Here is a 19,999-nt window from a genome sequence, read left to right as displayed (position 1 = left end):
GAAAGTGGAGAAACGTGATGAACTGTCTATAGACTGGCATCCATACTTTAACACATACCTAGCTATGAAGCGTGTATATGTAGAGACTATGAACATTTCAAATTGCTGGGTTTGTACTGCCATACCAACAGCATATGGAGGACTGTTGATGTCCACTGTCCCCTTGGGGATAAATAAGACTTGGGAAAATTTACTTTTTGATACAGGTTCTGTAAGATCACAGGACAAAATTGCACTGTATTTGCCTATTACACAGAGGGGAATTGTATGTTTTTATAAGAATAACACACTCCAAGTGGGTTGGAGTAACTGTAACATAACTATATCTTATAAATGCTATATTAAAGCCAAAGATAAAGGCACTGTTTGTAACACAAATTATGATTCATATTTGAGCTTAATGAAAACAACATTAAGTGATGTGCGGAGAAATCCTGTTTTGCATAAACAATTGTCTGTTATAGACAAGAAAATGTTTCATTCAGAATTAACCCGCATCGGTACCAAAGTAAAAAACTGTTATTTTGTTTGTGGGAAAAAAGCATACAAATGGCTACCTGAGAATTGGTCCGGCAGTTGTTTTTTGGGTTATCTGGTTCCAGCTATAAGGCATACTGCAGAATTACCTCTAGGTAAGATACGAAATGTAAGAGATGTAGCCCGAAAACCTGAAGATCCTATCGGAAAACCTGTAAATCCAATGGGAAAAATCGAAGCTGGTTGGAAGAACCATCATTCCGTGAAAGATAAACAAAAATTGACTCATATGGACTTGAGTGACAGTGTTATATCCTGGGCTGGAATATTTCCAGCATATGGAGCAGTCAAATCGATCTGGGAGTTGAGAAAACTGTCGAAGCTTCTTGAAGTAATGAGTAACGCAACTTTTTCTGCTCTCGAACTAGTGACTGACGAACTGAATGCAATGAGAACTGTTGTGCTACAAAATCGAATGGCTCTTGACTTCACCCTAGCGGCGAGAGGTGGTACTTGTGCGCTTATCAAAGAAGAATGCTGTGCGTACATACCAGACAATCGACACGAGATTAATGATCACCTAGAGGTAATACAGCAGGTATCGGCCATGACTGAACCAGGCCCAAACCCACTGACGAACTTTTTCCAGAGTCTGTTTGGTGGGTGGGGTTCTATCCTAATGAATATTTTGATTGCTATTTGTGTTGGTCTGCTCCTATTAGGAGCATGTGTCTGTTGTGGGATCCCCTGTATGAAAAGATTAGTCAAAGATTTTGTTAATATATCTGTAACTGAAACTTTGTACCAAGACATTGAATTGGAACTATTGATTCCAGACGAAACTTTTTCCGAAATATAAACTAAATGACTTGCCTAGTTAAAAGTCCTTAAAGGAGAAGGCTAGGAGACAATATAACATTGTTTATGTTTCTGAATAGAATAAAAAGTATTAAAAGGGAGGAAAATGTTATAAAAATATGTATTTGAACATGTATAAAGTGCTAGTTTAAAAGCAAATAGTATATAATGCATTTTATTCTATTTACAATATGGCAATAAGAATGATTTTACATGCAATTGCTTGAAGCTTTGGAGCTGCAGTGTATTTGAACTCTGACCCTGGCAGTAGCCAGCTCAGCAAGCTTATGTTTTTCACTAATGATTATCTGCTGGGTCAGGAAAATTAAATGTATAAAGCATTGAATATTCTTATTCCTTCCTCTGAGATAATTGACCTTGTGAATGTATCAGAGATAAGACACAGCTGCTAAAGTAAAGTTGCAAGAAGAACAAAGAAGACTGAACCAACTATTGTATTCAAGCAAGCCTGAGACCTTGAAAGAGTAACATTTACAGAAAGACATTATAACGAACCAGGTGCTTTGCAAGGCTGTATTATTCCCATGGGAAAACTTTTAAAATGTATAACGTCAGCTTTTTCTTATGAATAGAATATTGTAGACTATAGTGATGTAGGTGCCCTGTGACTAACCACGTCAGTAAGGTGGGCACAGCTTGAATGTAAGACTATATAAAATTGTGCATTTCCTGCATCATGTCAGACAAAACTCTGTACTTGTATGGTTTTTTGCCTCCTGGTGTACACTAGTAAACTTTTGCATCTGAGCCTCCTGTGTTGTTATCATTTGTTTTTATTTAACAGTGAGGAACTTTTGAGGTCTTTCCAACTGCTGCAGGTGTCGGGTAAGATACATCCCAAATGGGGCATTGTACTCAATCATGGGTCTGATAAGAGAAGAGTACAGGGGCACAATGACCTCTCTTGATCTGGATGTGAATCCCTTCATGATAAGGTGGGCAATATAGAAGGTCTTCCTAGCCACCTTGGCAATGTGAGTGTCAAATGAGAGGTTACTGTCAACTTGAGTCCCTAGGTCCCTGATTACCTCTTCCGTACTTAATGGATTACCACCTATGTGGTAATTTGTGGGTACCTTGTTTTTCCCAAAGGGTATGACTATACATTTTTGGCTCAGTTTAAGGCCATGGCTCTGGCACCAATTATCCATTTCTATGAGGCCTCCCTGAAGGATGCTTGTGTCCGCTGGAGTATCAATTATGGCACCCAGTTTGCAGTCATCTGCGAACTTTGTCAGCCACAATCCTCTTATGTTTGCTTGCACCTCGGAAAAATAAATGCCAAATAAGAGGGGTCCCAGGACTGAGCCCTGTGGGACACCGCTTGTGACTGGCTTAGAGTCTGACATGGCTCCAGCAATTCTGACCTTGTGGGTTCTGTCCTTGAGCCAGTTTGCAACCCATCTTGTGACATATGGGTTTACATTTAAGCTGGTGAGTTTGTCTATGATGCCCGAGTGGGGTATTGTGTCGAAGGCTTTTGCAAGGTCAAGGTAGGCTGTGTGAACTGCCTTACCCTCATCAATGGCCTTAGTGACTGTTTCAAAAAAGTCGACCAAGTTCAAAAGGCAGGATCTGCCCTTGACAAAGCCAAATTGGGTAGGATCCAATGTCTGTAGGTCCCCAATGTCTTTGTTTATGAGTTCCATAATGATCCTTTCCATAGCTTTGCAGACCAGGCTCATCAAGCTTATGGGGTGGTAATTTCCAGGGTCCGTAGAAGCACCGCCTTTGTGGAGTGGGACCACTGTTGCTGTATGCCATTCTTTGGGTATGTATCCTGTAGTAAGGCTAAGATTAAACAGCAGCCTTATGTGCGGATTTAGTTCCTCTTGGAGTTCATGTAGCACGCAGCCTGGGACACCGTCCGGTCCCATTGATGCTGTGTTTTTAGCTTTGGAGAGGGCGGCTCTCACCTGGGCATCTGAGATGTTAGGGAGGCTACACTCTTCTGGGATAGATATTTCTCCTTTTGGGGGGGAGGGGCGGAGAAATTTGCACTGAACCTGTCTGCCAGAATGTTGGCAATGTCTGTGGGTTCAGTGTATTTTGTGTCATTTTGGACTAATTCTGAGCATATCTGGGAGTTTCCTCCCAGGTTTCTAACATAGCTAAAGAAGGCCTTGTGATTGTCTTTTGTGCCTTTTGCGATTTTTCTCTCAAAGTTGGCCTTGGATGATTTTATGAGTGATCGTAGTTTTTTGCTAGTACTGATCAGAGATGCCTTCCCTTTTAGGTATTTTGCTCTTTCATGTAGTAGCTTCCTCCTCCTGTTGTAAAGTTTGTTAATGGCTGGGGTCCACCAGACAGGGCGCCTGCCTTTGGGGGAATGGGTCTTGGTTTTATTAAGGATTGCATGATCTATGCATTCTTGAAGGTGCCCGTAGAAGGCATTTATAAAGGATTCAGTGGTGTGGGTTGTGGTTTCCACTGGCCCAGGGGACTTGAAGGATACCACTTCAGTCTTAAGAAGTGTGAAGTCGGCTTTTGAGAAGTTCTTCACTGTGGTCTTTTGTGCAGGGGGTGGGGGCGGGATGTGGATTTCCAGTGAGATTAATTTATGGTCTGATCTCACCAATGAGGGTTTTGCCCCCATGTTTGTGATGAGCAGGTCTAGTATATTATCTCCTCTTGTGGGAGTGGTGTCTAGTTGTTCCATCGCATTTGAGTTTATGAATTCTAGGAACCTTTGGGCTAGGGTGTTGGGGCTTGAGTAATGTTCCCAGTCTATGTTTGGGTAGTTGAAGTCTCCCAATATGATGGTATTTGGTGAGACATTCATACTCTCCAGTGTCTTCAGGAAGGCTGAGTGGGGTTCCTGAGTTTGAGAGGGTGGTCTGTAGCATGCTACAACCTGTAGGGCAGTTTTGCCTATGGTTAGTTGCACCTGGATGGTCTCCGATGCTTCGTGCGTTGCCACTAACCTGGAGGTGTGGGTATCTTTGATGAATATGGATACTCCCCCTCCTTTTGTGGTTCGGTCCAAGTTTTGGGGCCAGAAAGTATGATATGAGGTAAAACCTGGTAGTGCTGGGGTGCTCTCAGGAGCCTTGAACCAGGTTTCAGTCACTGCACAGACATCGATGTTCTCCATACTGAGGAGGGCTTCGAGAGCGTGCATCTTGAGGTTTAGACTTCTGGCATTGAGCAGCATTACCCTTAGTTTTTTTTCACTTGTGTTTTCTAGGGAGGTTGGTTTGTCTTTTGAGCCTTGCCTAAAAAAGGCACTATGGGGTGGCAAGAGCCTTGGCCAATATCCGGAAGCCCAGGGTGACAGGTGCAAGCCATCCTTGTGAAGCAGCGTGGCTTGTCAAGCATGTCATCCCAAGCAGACAGACATTGGATCCCCTTAGAATGACACCAGTAATTAAGCCAATTGTTAAAGCTGATCATTTTGTCTTTGTACTGTGGCATCATTCTTGGTGAGGGTAAGATGCTGCTCAGGGTCAGGGTCATACCGGCCTGGGCTACATAATCAGAGAGCTCCTCTATGTCTCTTTTCATGTAGTCCAGGGAGGTACGTCTCAGGTCATTCACACCAGCATGGACAATGACTGAGTCGTATCTGTACTTGCTTTGGAGTGACCTGAGTGCTTGTGTTATGTGGCGGATTCTAGCGCCCGACAGGCAGCTTACTGTAACCTTTTCCTTGTTCAGTCTGGTGAGCGGGATGTCAGTGTGTCTGACTATGGAGTCGCCTATTACAAGTGTATCTGGCATGTTGTTTGGCATTAAGGGCTGTGACTGTTTAGCACACTGACTTTGTGAACTATGTGTTGCATGTGGTATGTCTTGAGGTAGTGGTCCCTTGGGTGTCTGCTTTGGAGGCCTCTGTTGTTTTGGTAGATTTTTAATCAGAGCCTCCTAGTATGTTTTTGTGTGTTTATGTGTTTGGTTTGCAGTTGTGATAGGTCTATGTGAGACTGGGTTTGTGGTGTGCGTGGTTACCTTCTCCTCCTGACTGGTTTTGCCAGTACTGAGTTGAGAGAGCTCAGCCACCAGTTTGGCTATATAGTTGCATCTCTCACATATATTTGTATTTGTTGGGAGGAGGAGTGGATTGTCTGTGTACATGAGGCAATTGTAACATTGCCTCAAGATTCCCAGATTCACCAGCTGAACAGGAGAGGACGCCAGCAACTGACCCTTCGACATGCTAGAATAGTGTAAAGGATTGCTGTGTGACTGAGTCAGAAAGGACCTATAGGGAAATGGGTACTCAAGGGAATTTAGGTGAATGAAGTACTTTCTTTTTGTTTAAGAGTGCTTTACCTGTATAAAAATGCTTTAGGAGCAAGTGCTGGGCTTTTCAGATAGAGAATAGACTGTTTAGATTGCAAGTAGAGCAGTTCTAAGGGAAATATTGAAGAGCAGACTTTGCGGAGCCAGAAATACTTTAAACTTGATTAACCGGCGCTGCCCGATGCTGCTCTATGAGCAACTTCGCACTAATTCGTGCTAAAGCGGGCTTTATAGCAGGGGGTTGAAAAGAGCTAGGAATTGACCCAAAATGGCCAATAAACTACAAGTTGCTGGGCTGGGACCACTCCTCTAGAGACAAATAGTTTGCTCAGTGCTCCCCACTCCCACTGGTGAACAAAGAAGCTTCATCTTATCCAAATAAGGATATGGATAGCACAGGAACTATGACAAAGCCCAGAAATCAGCAAAATCTGAAGACTGGACTATTCTAGTTCAGTAAGGCGGGAAAACAAGGATATATATATATATTTTTTCTTTTTTTCAGAGACAGAGGAAAAAGATAGAGTAACAAACAGTAAATGCTTTAAAACGGCTAGCGCACTTGAGTGCGTTAGCCTAACAGTTAAATTAAACAAAAACTAACTTTTAAAGTGCAAACAGTTTAGAAGCAACACAAATACAGTATAAACAATATGCAGAGCTGATTTCAAGGGTTTTTAGGTGAAATGCAGTCGAGATACAGTAGTCAAAAAGAAAGCCAGAAAAAAATACTTATAAATCAAGGAAAGTCACTCTTTCACTCTCTGTTGCTTGTAGAACTCTGCAGGACACTGTTTATTTTTTCTTTGATTCAGTGCCATCATATTATTCCCCCAAGACTCAGTTTTTAATAGGATAATCTCATTTTTCAAGCATATTTATTCTGAAAATGAAGCAACCATAATTTCCAAATCACTATCTGCATTGTGTTGGACCTGACAGTAACCTTTGCTAAAATGGGACTGATACTGCAAGGGTGTTTTTTTTGTTATTGGTGTGCGTGTGGTGGGGGGGGGGGTGACTTTACTGAACTGCTTGTAAGCCTTGTTACCTTACCCTGGGCAATTGTACTGAAATAATAACTTGACATAATACCTGTAGAGTGATAGATCCTGTAAGAAATTGTTCTGACAGAACATTAAACATACTTGGAGCTGTAGTGTAAAATTGTTGTATTTGCTATCCTGTGTATTACTTTGCACTGGTCATTATCAATAGCAGGCAAGAAAAAATATGGGGCATAATCTGATGCCAGCAAGGACTCTTGTCTGTACTGAAAGCAACAAATGAATCAGAATGGTGACTAAAACAAAGGCAATCACGGTTAAAGTCAGGAAGAGAAACGAAACAGTAGAGCTGTTGTCTGAAAATATGCAATTAACAGCAAAACTGTAGAGATCCGGGCTTCCTCCTAAGGGTATCAAGGTTAACAGCCAGAGTCCTTCATTTTCCAACATACATCAGCTGGTCTGTTCGAGTCAGTGAATGCAGCTGTATTTTGTCTCAGAGTAATAAATATTTTTTCTTGATGTTTCAGTTACAGTGTATCAGTATAAGGTGGCTGCAAGGGAAGTGAGACAGGTAAGTGGAGCATGGTTCAGCATATGTGTGGGTCTATTTCTGAGCTTAATAAATTGAATGAAATCTTTTGTGCATTACTCTACATTACTAGGCTATTTCCTTTTCTTACTGTTGTTCAAAGTGGACAAGGACCCTGGCAAGCATAAGAAAGGAATGCTCTGGATTATAATATTAATAGTTTTATTGGGGATGTTATAATGGTTAAGGTGTTTACCTTATAAACACGTGGTACAGGATGTGAATCTCACATTAAGGGAATTTGTTTAGGCTTAAAATGGCAGCTATTCTAGTACTTACCTATAACATATTACTTAGCTGGCACATCAGAAGATCAATAGTTTCTAAAGAAAAATGTGATTTTTAAGTCCCTTATTTATTTCATTAAATACCAAATGGAAATCTTTGTAAATCTGCCTTCCTAGAAATTATTTCAAATGTTAACCGTGTAGTCAGAATCATATATAACTTATGTATCGCTCCTCCTTACTAACATGGATTTTATTACTTCTGTGGTAAACTGTCTCTGTAGTTTGCATTTTGGTGTATTTATGCTTGCACCTGATATCCCATATAGTTAAACATAAGTGTCTGCCTATATATATGTATGCCTATATTTGAAGAAATTGTCTCAAGTTTACTGATAACCAACTAATTTTCAAACAATCTGGTACGAAGTGTAAGCGATGCAATTATACACCGTCTCTGGATGTAAGGCTGTCACATACAACTACTACAAATACCACACAGGATGTCAGAAGCAGTGCTACACAACACTTGCCACTTACACTACAGGACAAACACACGGACCCACAGAAGGAGATGGTCTTAAAAATAATCAACTCAATTCAAAATCTTAAAGGTTTCCATACACAGTAGTTACAGTAAGTACCCTCAGCAACCTCAAAAAATATTAGGATAACACGCACCACAACATATTCAGCCTCAGCTCACTGTGTAAGCCCATAAGGCAGACCAGCACACAATCCTACATTTTTGTCATAGGAGACTCCACTGTGAGGCACACCAATGTCCCACTCACCAGAATGAGCAAAGAGAGGGTTATGGTCAAGTTGCCTATCAGAGTTTTGGATCCACCAGATTACACACACACACACACTCAGGCCATTGTACCACAAGTACCAGTATGACTCAGTCATAGCCCATGTGGGAGTATATTATCTGAATATTTGAACAGAGAAATGATGGAGCACTCAGACACTGTGTCGCATGCCAGTATGAGCCTAGCATTGAGCGGAATTCTACCTTCTCCAAGGGTGATGCTGCAATAATAACAAAAATAATTGATTTTAATAACTGGCTTAGATTTTGGAGTCATTTGGAGGAGCTACAATATTTGTCCATCTAGGAGGATACAGTGGACAGACCACGGTGCTTTGTCAAGGATGGTCTGCACCTGTCACCTGTAGGTGTTCAAATATTGGCTAAAACCTTGTCCACCCTCAAAGAACCTTTTTAGGTTTTGTCAACCTGATACACCAGCTGACATAACTAACCCAACCCCAGAACATTTTAAAGGTGATACTGATCAATACTAGAAGTCTACACAAGAAACTTCACCCCCTCTAAGCTCTCCCCACCCTGGAGAATGTAGATGTGTGTGGAGTTACTGAGACATGATTTAGAGCTGTGCTGAGTGCCCCAGCACTGTAGGAATATAGTACCTCCCGCTCATTCAGGTCAGCTCTTGCACACAAAGGGACAAAAGGTGGAGATGTCTCAATTTACATCAAAAATAATCACATCACACTTCACAGCTGGTCAAGATGTTTGATGCACTCGAGCTCCTCCATGTACAATTCATCATAAGCAAAATTCCTTAACATATCCGTGCGAGCTGTAGGTCCCCTTCTATGACCCAGGAAACACATACCACTTAAATGAACTCAAGCTGCTGTCTGTGCAACCCAACACCATAATCATGAGTGACTTCAAGTCTTCATCTACCACACTATTGACTGGGAATCATACACAGCCTCAAACTTGCAAGCTCAAAGATTCCTGGATTTTGTCAATATGTCCTAGATCATAGACCATACACCCACTATGGAAGCACATATCCTTGACCTAGCATTCACCAACATGGGTTAACTTTGCAGTCCCCCAAGTATGTCCTTACTGGTCAAGTTGGACCATAAAGCCATCTTCTCTGAAATAAAAATAACACCAGAGACACCAGGTTACCATAGTACTTTGAGGAATTATTCCCAAACTAACTTCCTACTTTTAAATGACACCCTAGCACAACTTCAAACCCTGTACAAGCATATATCTGACTTCACAGAGGCAGCAGTTTCTCACTGAAACAAGCGCAGGATTAACTCTCCCAACAAGCGACCCTGGCGGAATTTCAGCATCATTGCATTGTATAAAAAAGGGAAGAAAATGATGGCCAAAAATAGTAAGTGCAATGCCGCAAAGTAAGAGCCCCCTCATCAAACTAAAACAACGCAGGGAATCAATTACACCTATCAAAGCCAGCTTGAAGGTTAAAGTAGTTTCTCAGGCTAAGAACAACCACAAGACCTTCAGCTATGTCTGAAACCACCATATCTCCAGAGCTCTACAAATCATCAGTCATCTGAATAACACTAATGAAAGTATCACTTCATTCACATACCTAGGAATTTGGTTGGAGCCCTTCGTAAATTTTTGTCTCCACCTGGACTACATACACACACACACACACACACACACACACACACACACACACACACACACACACACACACACACACACACACACACACACACACACAAATCAACTCTTTCCTGTTCTGAACTAAGAGGATCTCCTCTTTTTTTCCATAAACTACAGGAGTGCCATAGAGGTATCTTACTGACTCATTTAGAATATGGTCTCCCTTTGATTGCTGAAAACTCTTAAAGAAATGCACCCACCATTCAAACCATCTCAAATGCCATATGCATATTCATAACTCTCTACCCCCAAAATGACAACCGCCACAAAACTTATTTAAAGTTTGTGAAACCACTGCAAAACCATGGAAAAAGCCAACTAGCTGCCTGTAAAACAACATGCTAGCTTACTACTCAGCTCTCAACTATTTAAACATATCAAGAAGAGTCTTCTCCTCATTAGACAACATACTATTCAGATCTATCAACATAAAACCTTAGAAATCGTAACTACTCAGGTCCTCACCTACATCCCCCACAGCCAAACTAGGTTTCAGCGTGAAGACCATGCTTTCTCAGTCATTGGTCCCAAGCTGTGGGAATCTCTTCCTTCTTTGCTTAAAGATTATACACTTTTCCCTCATTTTCCAGTCAGAACTAAAAGCACATTACAAGACTCTTAGAAATACGACTGCTGTCTGCCTCTCTCTTCTCATATAACTTAACCTTTTCCTTTCCTACTTGCCTCTTCGTAGATTTCTCTAACTTTACTTTTTATTGTGATTCTGTCAGTATGGTAATTATAATTCCAACTGTAAATGTATTTATTTATTTATTTATGGAATTTGTTTACCTGGGTAGAGCACTGATCAGTTCTGGCCAATTTCAATCCCAGTTATTCTCATTAGGGGTAATATATAATTATCAACCATGGGATGGGTAAGGCCAATCAATAACTAAATGGGATAGGTTCACTTGAGCTCAAATCTGGAAAATGGCTAGGCTTAAAATGGCCTGCATCGGTAGCTAGGTCAGTACTTACCTATGAACCTAAATGCACATCATAAATCATGGAATCTGATGTACGTGTGTCAAAGTATAGAATAAGAGAGAATGCATTTTATAAACCGTTGAATCAGAGAATTGTACCTAGCACTGAGCACAAAATATATGTTATAAAGCATAGAATTAGAAAAGAATGCATGTCTTAAAGCCTACAGTTAAACAGAATATTTTGCCATAACACATGAAATAAATATTGTGTCATAAAGCATAGAATGAGACAAAGACTATCACTAGGATTCAACAGCCAACACAAGCATAACTCACAACTTCTTGCTCCTAATTTTAGTTTTCCTGCTAATTTTCTTGCAGCTTTAAAATTGACAGGGATTCATACAGGTTACCACAAAGTATAGAGTACATATACACGTAGTGTAATCTTACTGAGTGACTAGAAAGCATAAAAATGTGGTAGGGATGTTCTTGTATACATATCATGTACACTTACTGTACGTTTATTATTGAATCTGGCCCTCTATGTAAAAGCATAGAATCAGACATGCAGTGTATGTCATAATACATGGTTTCAGACATATAATATATGTAAATGCATATAGTAATAGACAAAAAATTAAACACAGGAATCTGTCTGGTTACAACTTCACCGACACGAGGACTGAGGAAAAAATAAAAACAGAAACTAGTGTTCTTAAAACTTCATTGATGAGCTCAGTCACAATAATTTCCAAAAATCATGAAACCCAGGTAGTGTTCCAAAGCAAAAAGCCTTTATTGTTTAATTTAAGCCAATATTTGTTTGCCATGAATAGGCTGGTTTAAAATTAAACAATATGTATATTTTCCACATCTACTTCTAAGTTTAATAAAAGCTGATATGTTTACCATTGTTAAAATATTTCTGATTTTTTGTTACTGAGGATTGCTTGTCTGTGACGAATAAAGGCTTGTTGTTTCTTTGGAACATTAGCTGGGTTCCATCATTTTTGGAAATTATTGTGACCACCAGTTTCTCTGTTTTTTTTTTTTTAATGTATTTATTTATTTTTATTCATGTAATAAGACAGACTACATGTCATAAAGCATGGAATAAGTTATAAGATATATGACACAAACCACTAAATTACACACACAACATAAGTAGCAGAGCATGGTAACAGATTCAGAATATACTTAACAAAGCATGGAGTCAGAAATGGGATACATGTCATAGAGCATTAAATCAGACATAGAATATTATTTCATACAGGGTGGAATCAGGCATAGAATATTATGTCATAAAGCATGGAGTTGTACATAGAATATTATGGCAAAGTGTGGACTAAGACAGAATATTGGTAGGAAGCTATGGAATCAAACATATTTGTGACACATAGAATGTGTCACAAATCATGGAGTCAAACACAGCATTTACACATAGGATTTTGTAATTAATTTATCAATAATTCATGACTATACGTGGGTATATTAGGATTTAGCCATGGATGGCATGGTTTGATCATTGAAGCCTGAGTGATTAAACAAAGCCAACTATGGGTAAATCCTTATATACCCACAAACCAGAGTGGATTATTGCTATTGTACAATCACATTATTTAAGAAAGAGATTGCTTATCTTTGTTAAATAATTTGATTGTACAATGTAGTGTTCTTCCACCTTTCACAGTAAAAACTGATGTACTTATGAATGTGTATCACATGTACGTCAGCACACTTGCACAGTACATCAGTTTACTGCTGAATCAGAAATCTCTCTTTGTGGTTTCTGTCTTTCTCGCTCTCTCTTTTTAAAGCATAACATTTTATAAAAAAATTATGAAAAACAGGACAGAATAAGAGGAAAATGAGGGACATAATGCAAGTCTCTACGCAGTTGAGAAGTATGATTATTGTATAGCTAGTAATCATACTTCCCAGCTCTGTAGACTTTTGCAGATTGCCTTTAATTTTCCTTATATTTTGTCCTGTCACTCCTAAAATATGGCAGAACAGTTGCTGCATTTGTTAATAATGAAGTCCAACAACTCAAGAAGACATCAGGGGCCAGACTTTTTTCTGTTGAGTTCTACTCAATTTACAACGGACACACTGACTGTGTTGTCCAATCAGCACACTCATTTTGGAACACTAATTTCTGTTTATTGTATAATTCTATATATAATGTCATGCATCTAAATAAATAAAATAAATCAAATCTATTATTTTTACCCTTGGGCTTAGACTGAAATGAGTTTAATGGGATCAGTGTTCTGCCTCCATTTAACAAATTCAAAATGAAATAAATACAAATGTGCAACTGTCTGAAACAGAAAAGAAGAAAAGGGCAAGCATATCTTCATGTCAGTTTTCTACATCCTGACAAATACAAACAAAAAACAACCACTTAAACAAATAAACAAATAGCATATTAGTTTGTCAGAGGTAATGATACAAATTCTACTGAGTTCAGGGTTGCTAAGGGGGTTAACATGTAACAAACTGCCTGCCTTTGTAACCTATAAATGTGGTAGATATATAGAGAAATAAAAACACAACAGACAATACAAGGACAAACAAACAGAAGAATACATATACACACACACACACACACACACACACACACACACACACACACACACACACACACACACACACACACACACACACACACACACACATACACACACACACACACACACACACACACATGTAGCTATATAGATGTAGATATAAATGTATATAATGCCAAGGGAGGAAGACCTACGGTTTATCAAGCTTGGGTGAATTTTGCACCTAGCCCCTTGCATCCACTCCACTGTTATCCCTGCCCCATACCTTGAATTCATATCAGCAGCTCAACATAGTAAAACAAACAAATGCTAGAAGATCAAAGCTAGTTGCCTGAAACTTGCTAGCTCCATTAAAAAATAAGTAGACCAGATAGGAATACTATTTTTTGTAGGAAGAACGCTCACTTGCATTCCATATCATCCTCTTACTTAAATATACAAAGCCCACCATAATGGTACAACTATACAAACACTACAAAGAACATATTGTGATTTCACTCTGGCATAATGTAAAGATAGGGGGAATCACAGCTCTTCTAGTACTGTCTGCAAAGAAAGTTCTTTATAAGAAAAGAGAAAACAGCTGTAGCATGCAACTCACCATTATTTGGTCAGTTAAATTAAACGGTTGTTTCATTTAATAAACTTCAAGTAAAACACCATAACAAATATGGTCATTGATTTAAAAGTCTGCAAAAAACGTAGCTTTGTTGAAATATAATTTGTTACAATGGCATTTTCCTGTTTCAGCTGCCCCAGACATCCTTGAACCTCTCCCTTGACTTACATTGTATTTTTGTCAGTAATTCCTGGGCTCTACCACATCCTCAATAAGATATTTAGTCAGTCTTAAATCATTCCGTTCATCTCCTATATATATATATATATATATATATATATATATATATATATATATATATATATATATATATATATATATGACCCTGTCATCCCTTTTTTTATATCACCCTCTCATTTACCTCAATAGTCTGTTGTGTTTTAGAATCAAAGCCTTTCAGTTATATATTGTAGTGTAATTATGCCAGGCTTTGTTCGCCGTATTTTTTCACTAGTTTAGTTTATACTCTCCAGCAGTCGAATTTCCCTTCCATTGCATAAGCAATTGAAATAGACACAGTTTTCCAAATGTCTAAAAAGGAAAGGATGATTTCTACGTCTCTAGAGTCCACTGTCTACAGCATGTACCCCAAACCTATCCTGGTCTTTGTAACAGCCCTTTCTTACTGAATTGGATGATTCTTCCTTGATTAGAACCATCAATTTGCTTTCCCTTCATAGTTTATAGTCACCTATTCCTAGCAAATATGATTTCCCTGGATCCTCTCCCCAAAGTGCATATATTTTCAATTTTTCTTTTGAATTCTAATTGTGCCTTTCCATCTATGCTACAAGCTATAGCACATCTCCCTAGAGATTCCATCTTGCTTCCATTACAATTACAGCAGCTTTAGATTTGTGTGTGTGTGCATCTGTGTGTACAAAATCATCTTGCTCAACAACTCAGAGGTTGTATCTAACACAGATACTTTACAGGGACTGGTGTTAACACCAAACCCTGAAGGAGTGTTATGGTGGTCAGTACTAGAACCAGTCCTGCTTAGTATATGTGCAATTGGCTGTCAAACTGTACTGGACAGTAAGATCAATATACATATTTAGGATTTTAATACTGGGATTGTGGCCACAGACAGGCCAACCTCAAAAGTGACCTGCAGCAGCTTGCAGGAAATGATCACAGATGGCAGCTTAGATTTAGAGAAAAAACAGGTGAAGTTATACACATTTGTTGCGGAACACATGGAAAGCATTCATACTTGAAGGTATGACCGTAATAGAGACAAAAAAGGAGAAGGGTATTAACGTTATGATTACATTTTAACATAATTGTTTGGAACAGTATGAAATGGCAGTGGCAAATGCCAACAGAATACTGGGATACAAAGTCAGGGGAAGTAGTCTCTTAAAGATCCTTTCATTTTTCATGCCACTAGTTATCCTTGATTGGAGTACTGAATTCATTTCTGGAGAAGACACAGAGAAAGAGAGGTTAGACTGGTAGACAGTATGCAAAGAAAATGTGAAATTAGTTATGGCGTACAAATTTTGGCATGTACGTATTGGCAAATTCACCCTCAGAGCATTGTTAAACAGTAGTCCTTGTAAGCATAAGTTTTCTGGTTATCACATCTATGTGTTTTAGGCTCACCTTTAATTCTGAGGCAAAATAATAAAGCTGTTTTTTTGGGTCTACTTTATACCCTCGAAGCACGAAAAACCCGAATCCAAATCACACGACACATAAAGAGTGAACAGTGGATACGTTGAATGTACTAAAGTGCAAAAATGTAACTCTCGAACCGTCATAGTTGGCCAACCCACCACCCGCAATACACTACCTACCCAAACACAATAAAAAAAACACATACATACACTAACCAAATCCCTACTTCTAACCCTAAATTAAAGCACCAAAACCTACTGCTAACCCTACACTAACCCCACATACACAACTGTCTATGCACTATCCTTAACCCCTCCCTAACCCTAAGGTCCGTAACTATCGCACACTTAGCTTATGGAGCTATACCGCAGATGGGCCAACTATGCAATTTCGATATTTCCCCTTTCACAGTTTCGTTCGTTTGATGTATTCGCGGTTCGCTCTTTCCATGTTGCGCGATTCGGATTCAGGTTTTACTGCTTTCGAGAGTTTAAAGTAGACCCGTTTTTTTCACTAAGTAGAATGACCAGACTTAAGCAGATTAAATTTCATTCCCTTCATGGCAGAGCTAGAACAAATTACACTAATATGATCTGTTAAAGACCAAAGGGGAGACTGAGGTGAGTGGGGGAATTTCACTCATTCACAGCCAGTCATAATGATCAAACTTCTTCAAAGGTCAGACCTCAGTCCCAGACTGAATATATATATAAAAGCCATAAAACGTCCAGCAGCTGGGACCACAGACATGCACAGATGCTGTCAAAAAGCGTGAAAGGCCCACAGTGATATTAGGTAAGAGAAATGGGGGGAGAGGATTAAAGCATAGAACACACATGTATGTGAAAGAAAAAAAATGGAATTGTTGGATGGTGCAGTGGTGCAGCGGTAGCATTATCGTCTTACAGTAAGAGGTTCTCTGGTTCAATTCTCTGCTAGAGTGCCTTCTGTGCAGTCTACATGTCCTCTTTGTGCTCATGTGGGTTTTCTCTGAGTACTCTGGTTTTCTCCCACATTACAAACACATGCATCTGGAGTGTTTCTCCCTGGACATCCACTGAAAATTGGCTTTTTTCCAAGTCGGACTTTCCCTGTAAATAAATTTTAATTTTATGTTCTGTGAATAATATCAAAGAGTAAAAATAGAGAAAGAGACTGACTTACCATTTTGCAGAAGAAGTCATTCAACTGTAATGAATCCTGAGTCATTTTATCTGAAAACTGGCTCCTTTCTTCTGAGTTCCTGCATACCATCCTCTTTTCCATGAGGGCTCGTAGATACTCAACAACAACAACATGCTGGCATTCTTGCAGTAGAATCTGTCACCGAAGAAATGAAACATTAGAAATAACTTTTCTTTTAAGCAAGGCAGTCCAATTTTCTAGCACCCTGTCCCTGTGCCTTGTGACACCAGATCTTTTTGTCACTGGTCTAGGACATTCATACTCTGAAATTCAATCAATGATTTACTGTGTGTATGTATGTGTGCATGGGGCAAAGACACTCATTAAATATACAGGTTATTCATCACCTGCACCTTCTTTATTTATAGAATCACATCTGAGGACAGTCCATCTAAAGGAAAGGAGGATTCCTTTACCCATTATCAGTGTATTTTTCAATCAACAGAATACCTCCACACAATTAGTAAAAGCATTGATATTATGTACATTTTAACTGGCAGAGTGGCACATGGAAGCAGTCTGTCTAATTGTCTAAAAATAAATCGGGTCAAGAGCAAAATTCAGAACTGCATAAATGCCACATGGCAGGAATGTACACACATGCATACATATATATATATATATATATATATATATATATATATATATATATATATATATATATATATATATATATATATATATATATATATAAATGGGTCTACTTTGATTCACTGAAAACTCATTTCACTGAATTTCAATTCAGCCTCAAAAAATCACTGAAAGCTCAAATCACTGAAAACTCATTTCACTGAATCACGTTTCACTGAATGTAAGTACTGTTGGGCAAATAAAACATATATGCCCTTTTCCCAACTGTATTGTGATCCTGGATTTAGCATATATAGTTCAGGGGGGCACAGCCCCCTCACACTGGGAGGGTGTAGTGGGCATAGCACCTACCTACTTAGCTTTTATATTTATGAATCTCATTTCACTGAATGCTAACAATATAAAACCAAAAGTAGGTGGGGGGGACTACAACCCTCCTAACTATAAATACTAACTCCAGGGTCACGTTACAGTTTCAGCACTGAATGTTTGTGTGTGTTTGTTTCGCATGTTACAATTAGAGTAAGGACTCCAAGCATCCATCCATCCGCAACCCCTTTTTCCCATTTTTGCACATGGGATTGAGATGTCACTTCAACAAGGACAATCATTTAAAGCCAAGATTTTCACTACCAGGTGGCTAGTCCTGCTACGGTAGTTCTTCCACACCACACACTCAAGCACATGTTCACACCTATGGCCAATTTACTGTGTGCAATCCATCTACTGCACATCTTTGGAATGCAGGAGGAAACCAGAGCACCCAGAGGAAACCCACGTAAACACAGGGATGACTTGCAGACTCCACACAGAAGGCATCCCAGCCGAGAAGTGAACCAAGGAACCTCTTGTTGTGAGGCGACAAAACCATCACCTGTGCCACTGTGCCACCCTAGATTAGGTAATGGTACATTTTTAGTATTGTGCATGTGTTCTGTTGTATAGGAAATGTGCCCAGGTGTCCTGTGTAGTGGTACTGTTAGGGGAAAATTATTTTTATAAGGTAATGTTTATGGCTGGGATTATAGCAAGGTTAGGTGGCATATAGGGGAAGAAGCCCCCTTGTCCATCTTTACTCATGCATGCTACCCCAAGTCCTAACAATGGCCCTAATCCTAACCCTTCACACATTATTTTATGGAAAACTATTCAAAGTAGGCCTGATGTTACAGTTAGTTTTTCTGTTTGTTAACTGACTGACCGGGAGAAAAGAGCATTTGTTGTCCTTTATCATTTGGTGTAATTTTGAAAATGTTACTGGTCAAGTTAGATAAGTGTTGTTGTGCAGAAGTTGATGTTCTACATATTGAGATATTTATACAAAGATATACATAGATATAGATATAGCTATAGATATAGATATAAATATAGATATAGATATAGATATAGATATAGATATAGATATAGATATAGATATAGATATAGATATAGTGGTTAATTACTGCTTGTTCTGATTGTAATGGGAAGCATAGTCCATAATCTTGGAAGATGTATTATAACATACCCGATATGTTTGTTTTTTGTTGTTTTTTTTTAATTGGTATTTACTGTTAGTTTTACTTCATCAACCACATCAGAACTTTGTCATGATTGGGCAGACATCAACTCTAAGTACATTGTAATGAACAGTATATCATTATCATTACATTTACAAAAACTTTTCTAAATAGTTCATGTTTATTACAACTCTATGATTTTGTAGTATGAAGCAACTGTACTTTGTCATATTTCATTAGATGGCCTGTTCAAAAGCTATATCATGCAGAATATTCAATAATGGACCAGATTTTAAGGCATTAAGTTGTAAAGTGTTCCCCATGGAGTGACAATACATACCCTTTATAATTTGCTAAGCTTTCTTGGCTTTGGTAGATATACAATGGTTAATGTTCCCTACCATTGTCCCCAGTTGCTGGTGATATCATTTTTATAATATGGCCATTTATTTTGTAATCATAATGTGTGGCCTTTTTGCTAAGTCTCGTAATAAAGTCATTAGCACTGCAGCAACAACCATGCAATTTTTTAGGCTATCTTTAAGAACTTTTTATTTGGAAGCATTTATATTATGTAGTTTGCAGTTGTCAGTGAATTTAGTTATCTAAGGGCCCATTTCTCATTTTTATACTGGGAATAGTCTGAAAAGAAGTCTACTATACAGCCTAATGGTATCATACAAAACACACACTGAGACAGGCAGGTAACCAGCCAGCTCTGACTTTTCTATCATTTTGATTATTTATATGTATAAGAAATTGTTTAATTTAATATTCTCTGAAAAAGGTGGTGCCATGCTAAAAGCAAATGTAACTGCCTCCAGAGAAGAAATGTGATCAGTTGAGAGAAGTTTGCAATTGTCCTTCAGTAAAACATACAGAAGGCTGTATGAAACTGAGGTAAATGCAAGTATTTTCCCCATAACAAATTATGTTAATAAAATTGTGTTATTTCTTTGTAGTAAAAATGTAGTACAAGTGGTAAAATGTAGAATCCCTTGCCAGCTTCAATTAGACCTATACGCTACCTTGCCACGTCCAACTTTTGCTTGGACTACTGCCACCAAAATGTCATGTCTT

The 19,999-nt window shown here is 38.8% G+C and overlaps 1 protein-coding gene across 1 annotated transcript in view; it reads right to left on the bottom strand.

Annotated features, from left to right (window-relative positions):
• LOC122809731 (exocyst complex component 3-like protein) overlaps nt 1–19,999 on the bottom strand; it is a 132,513-nt gene that overhangs the window by 95,996 nt on the left and 16,518 nt on the right. The window contains exon 2 of the mRNA XM_044081437.1: nt 16,812–16,967. Within this exon, the coding sequence (XP_043937372.1) occupies nt 16,812–16,967 (156 nt within the window). The remainder of the gene's footprint in view (nt 1–16,811; nt 16,968–19,999) is intronic.

This window comes from Protopterus annectens, chromosome 8.part0 (genome assembly GCF_019279795.1).
Source record: "Protopterus annectens isolate FY-2018-M chromosome 8.part0, PAN1.0, whole genome shotgun sequence".
NCBI lineage: Eukaryota > Metazoa > Chordata > Ceratodontiformes > Protopteridae > Protopterus > Protopterus annectens.
Note: the sequence above shows the minus strand (reverse complement) of the source record. Positions and strands in the feature narration are given on the sequence as shown.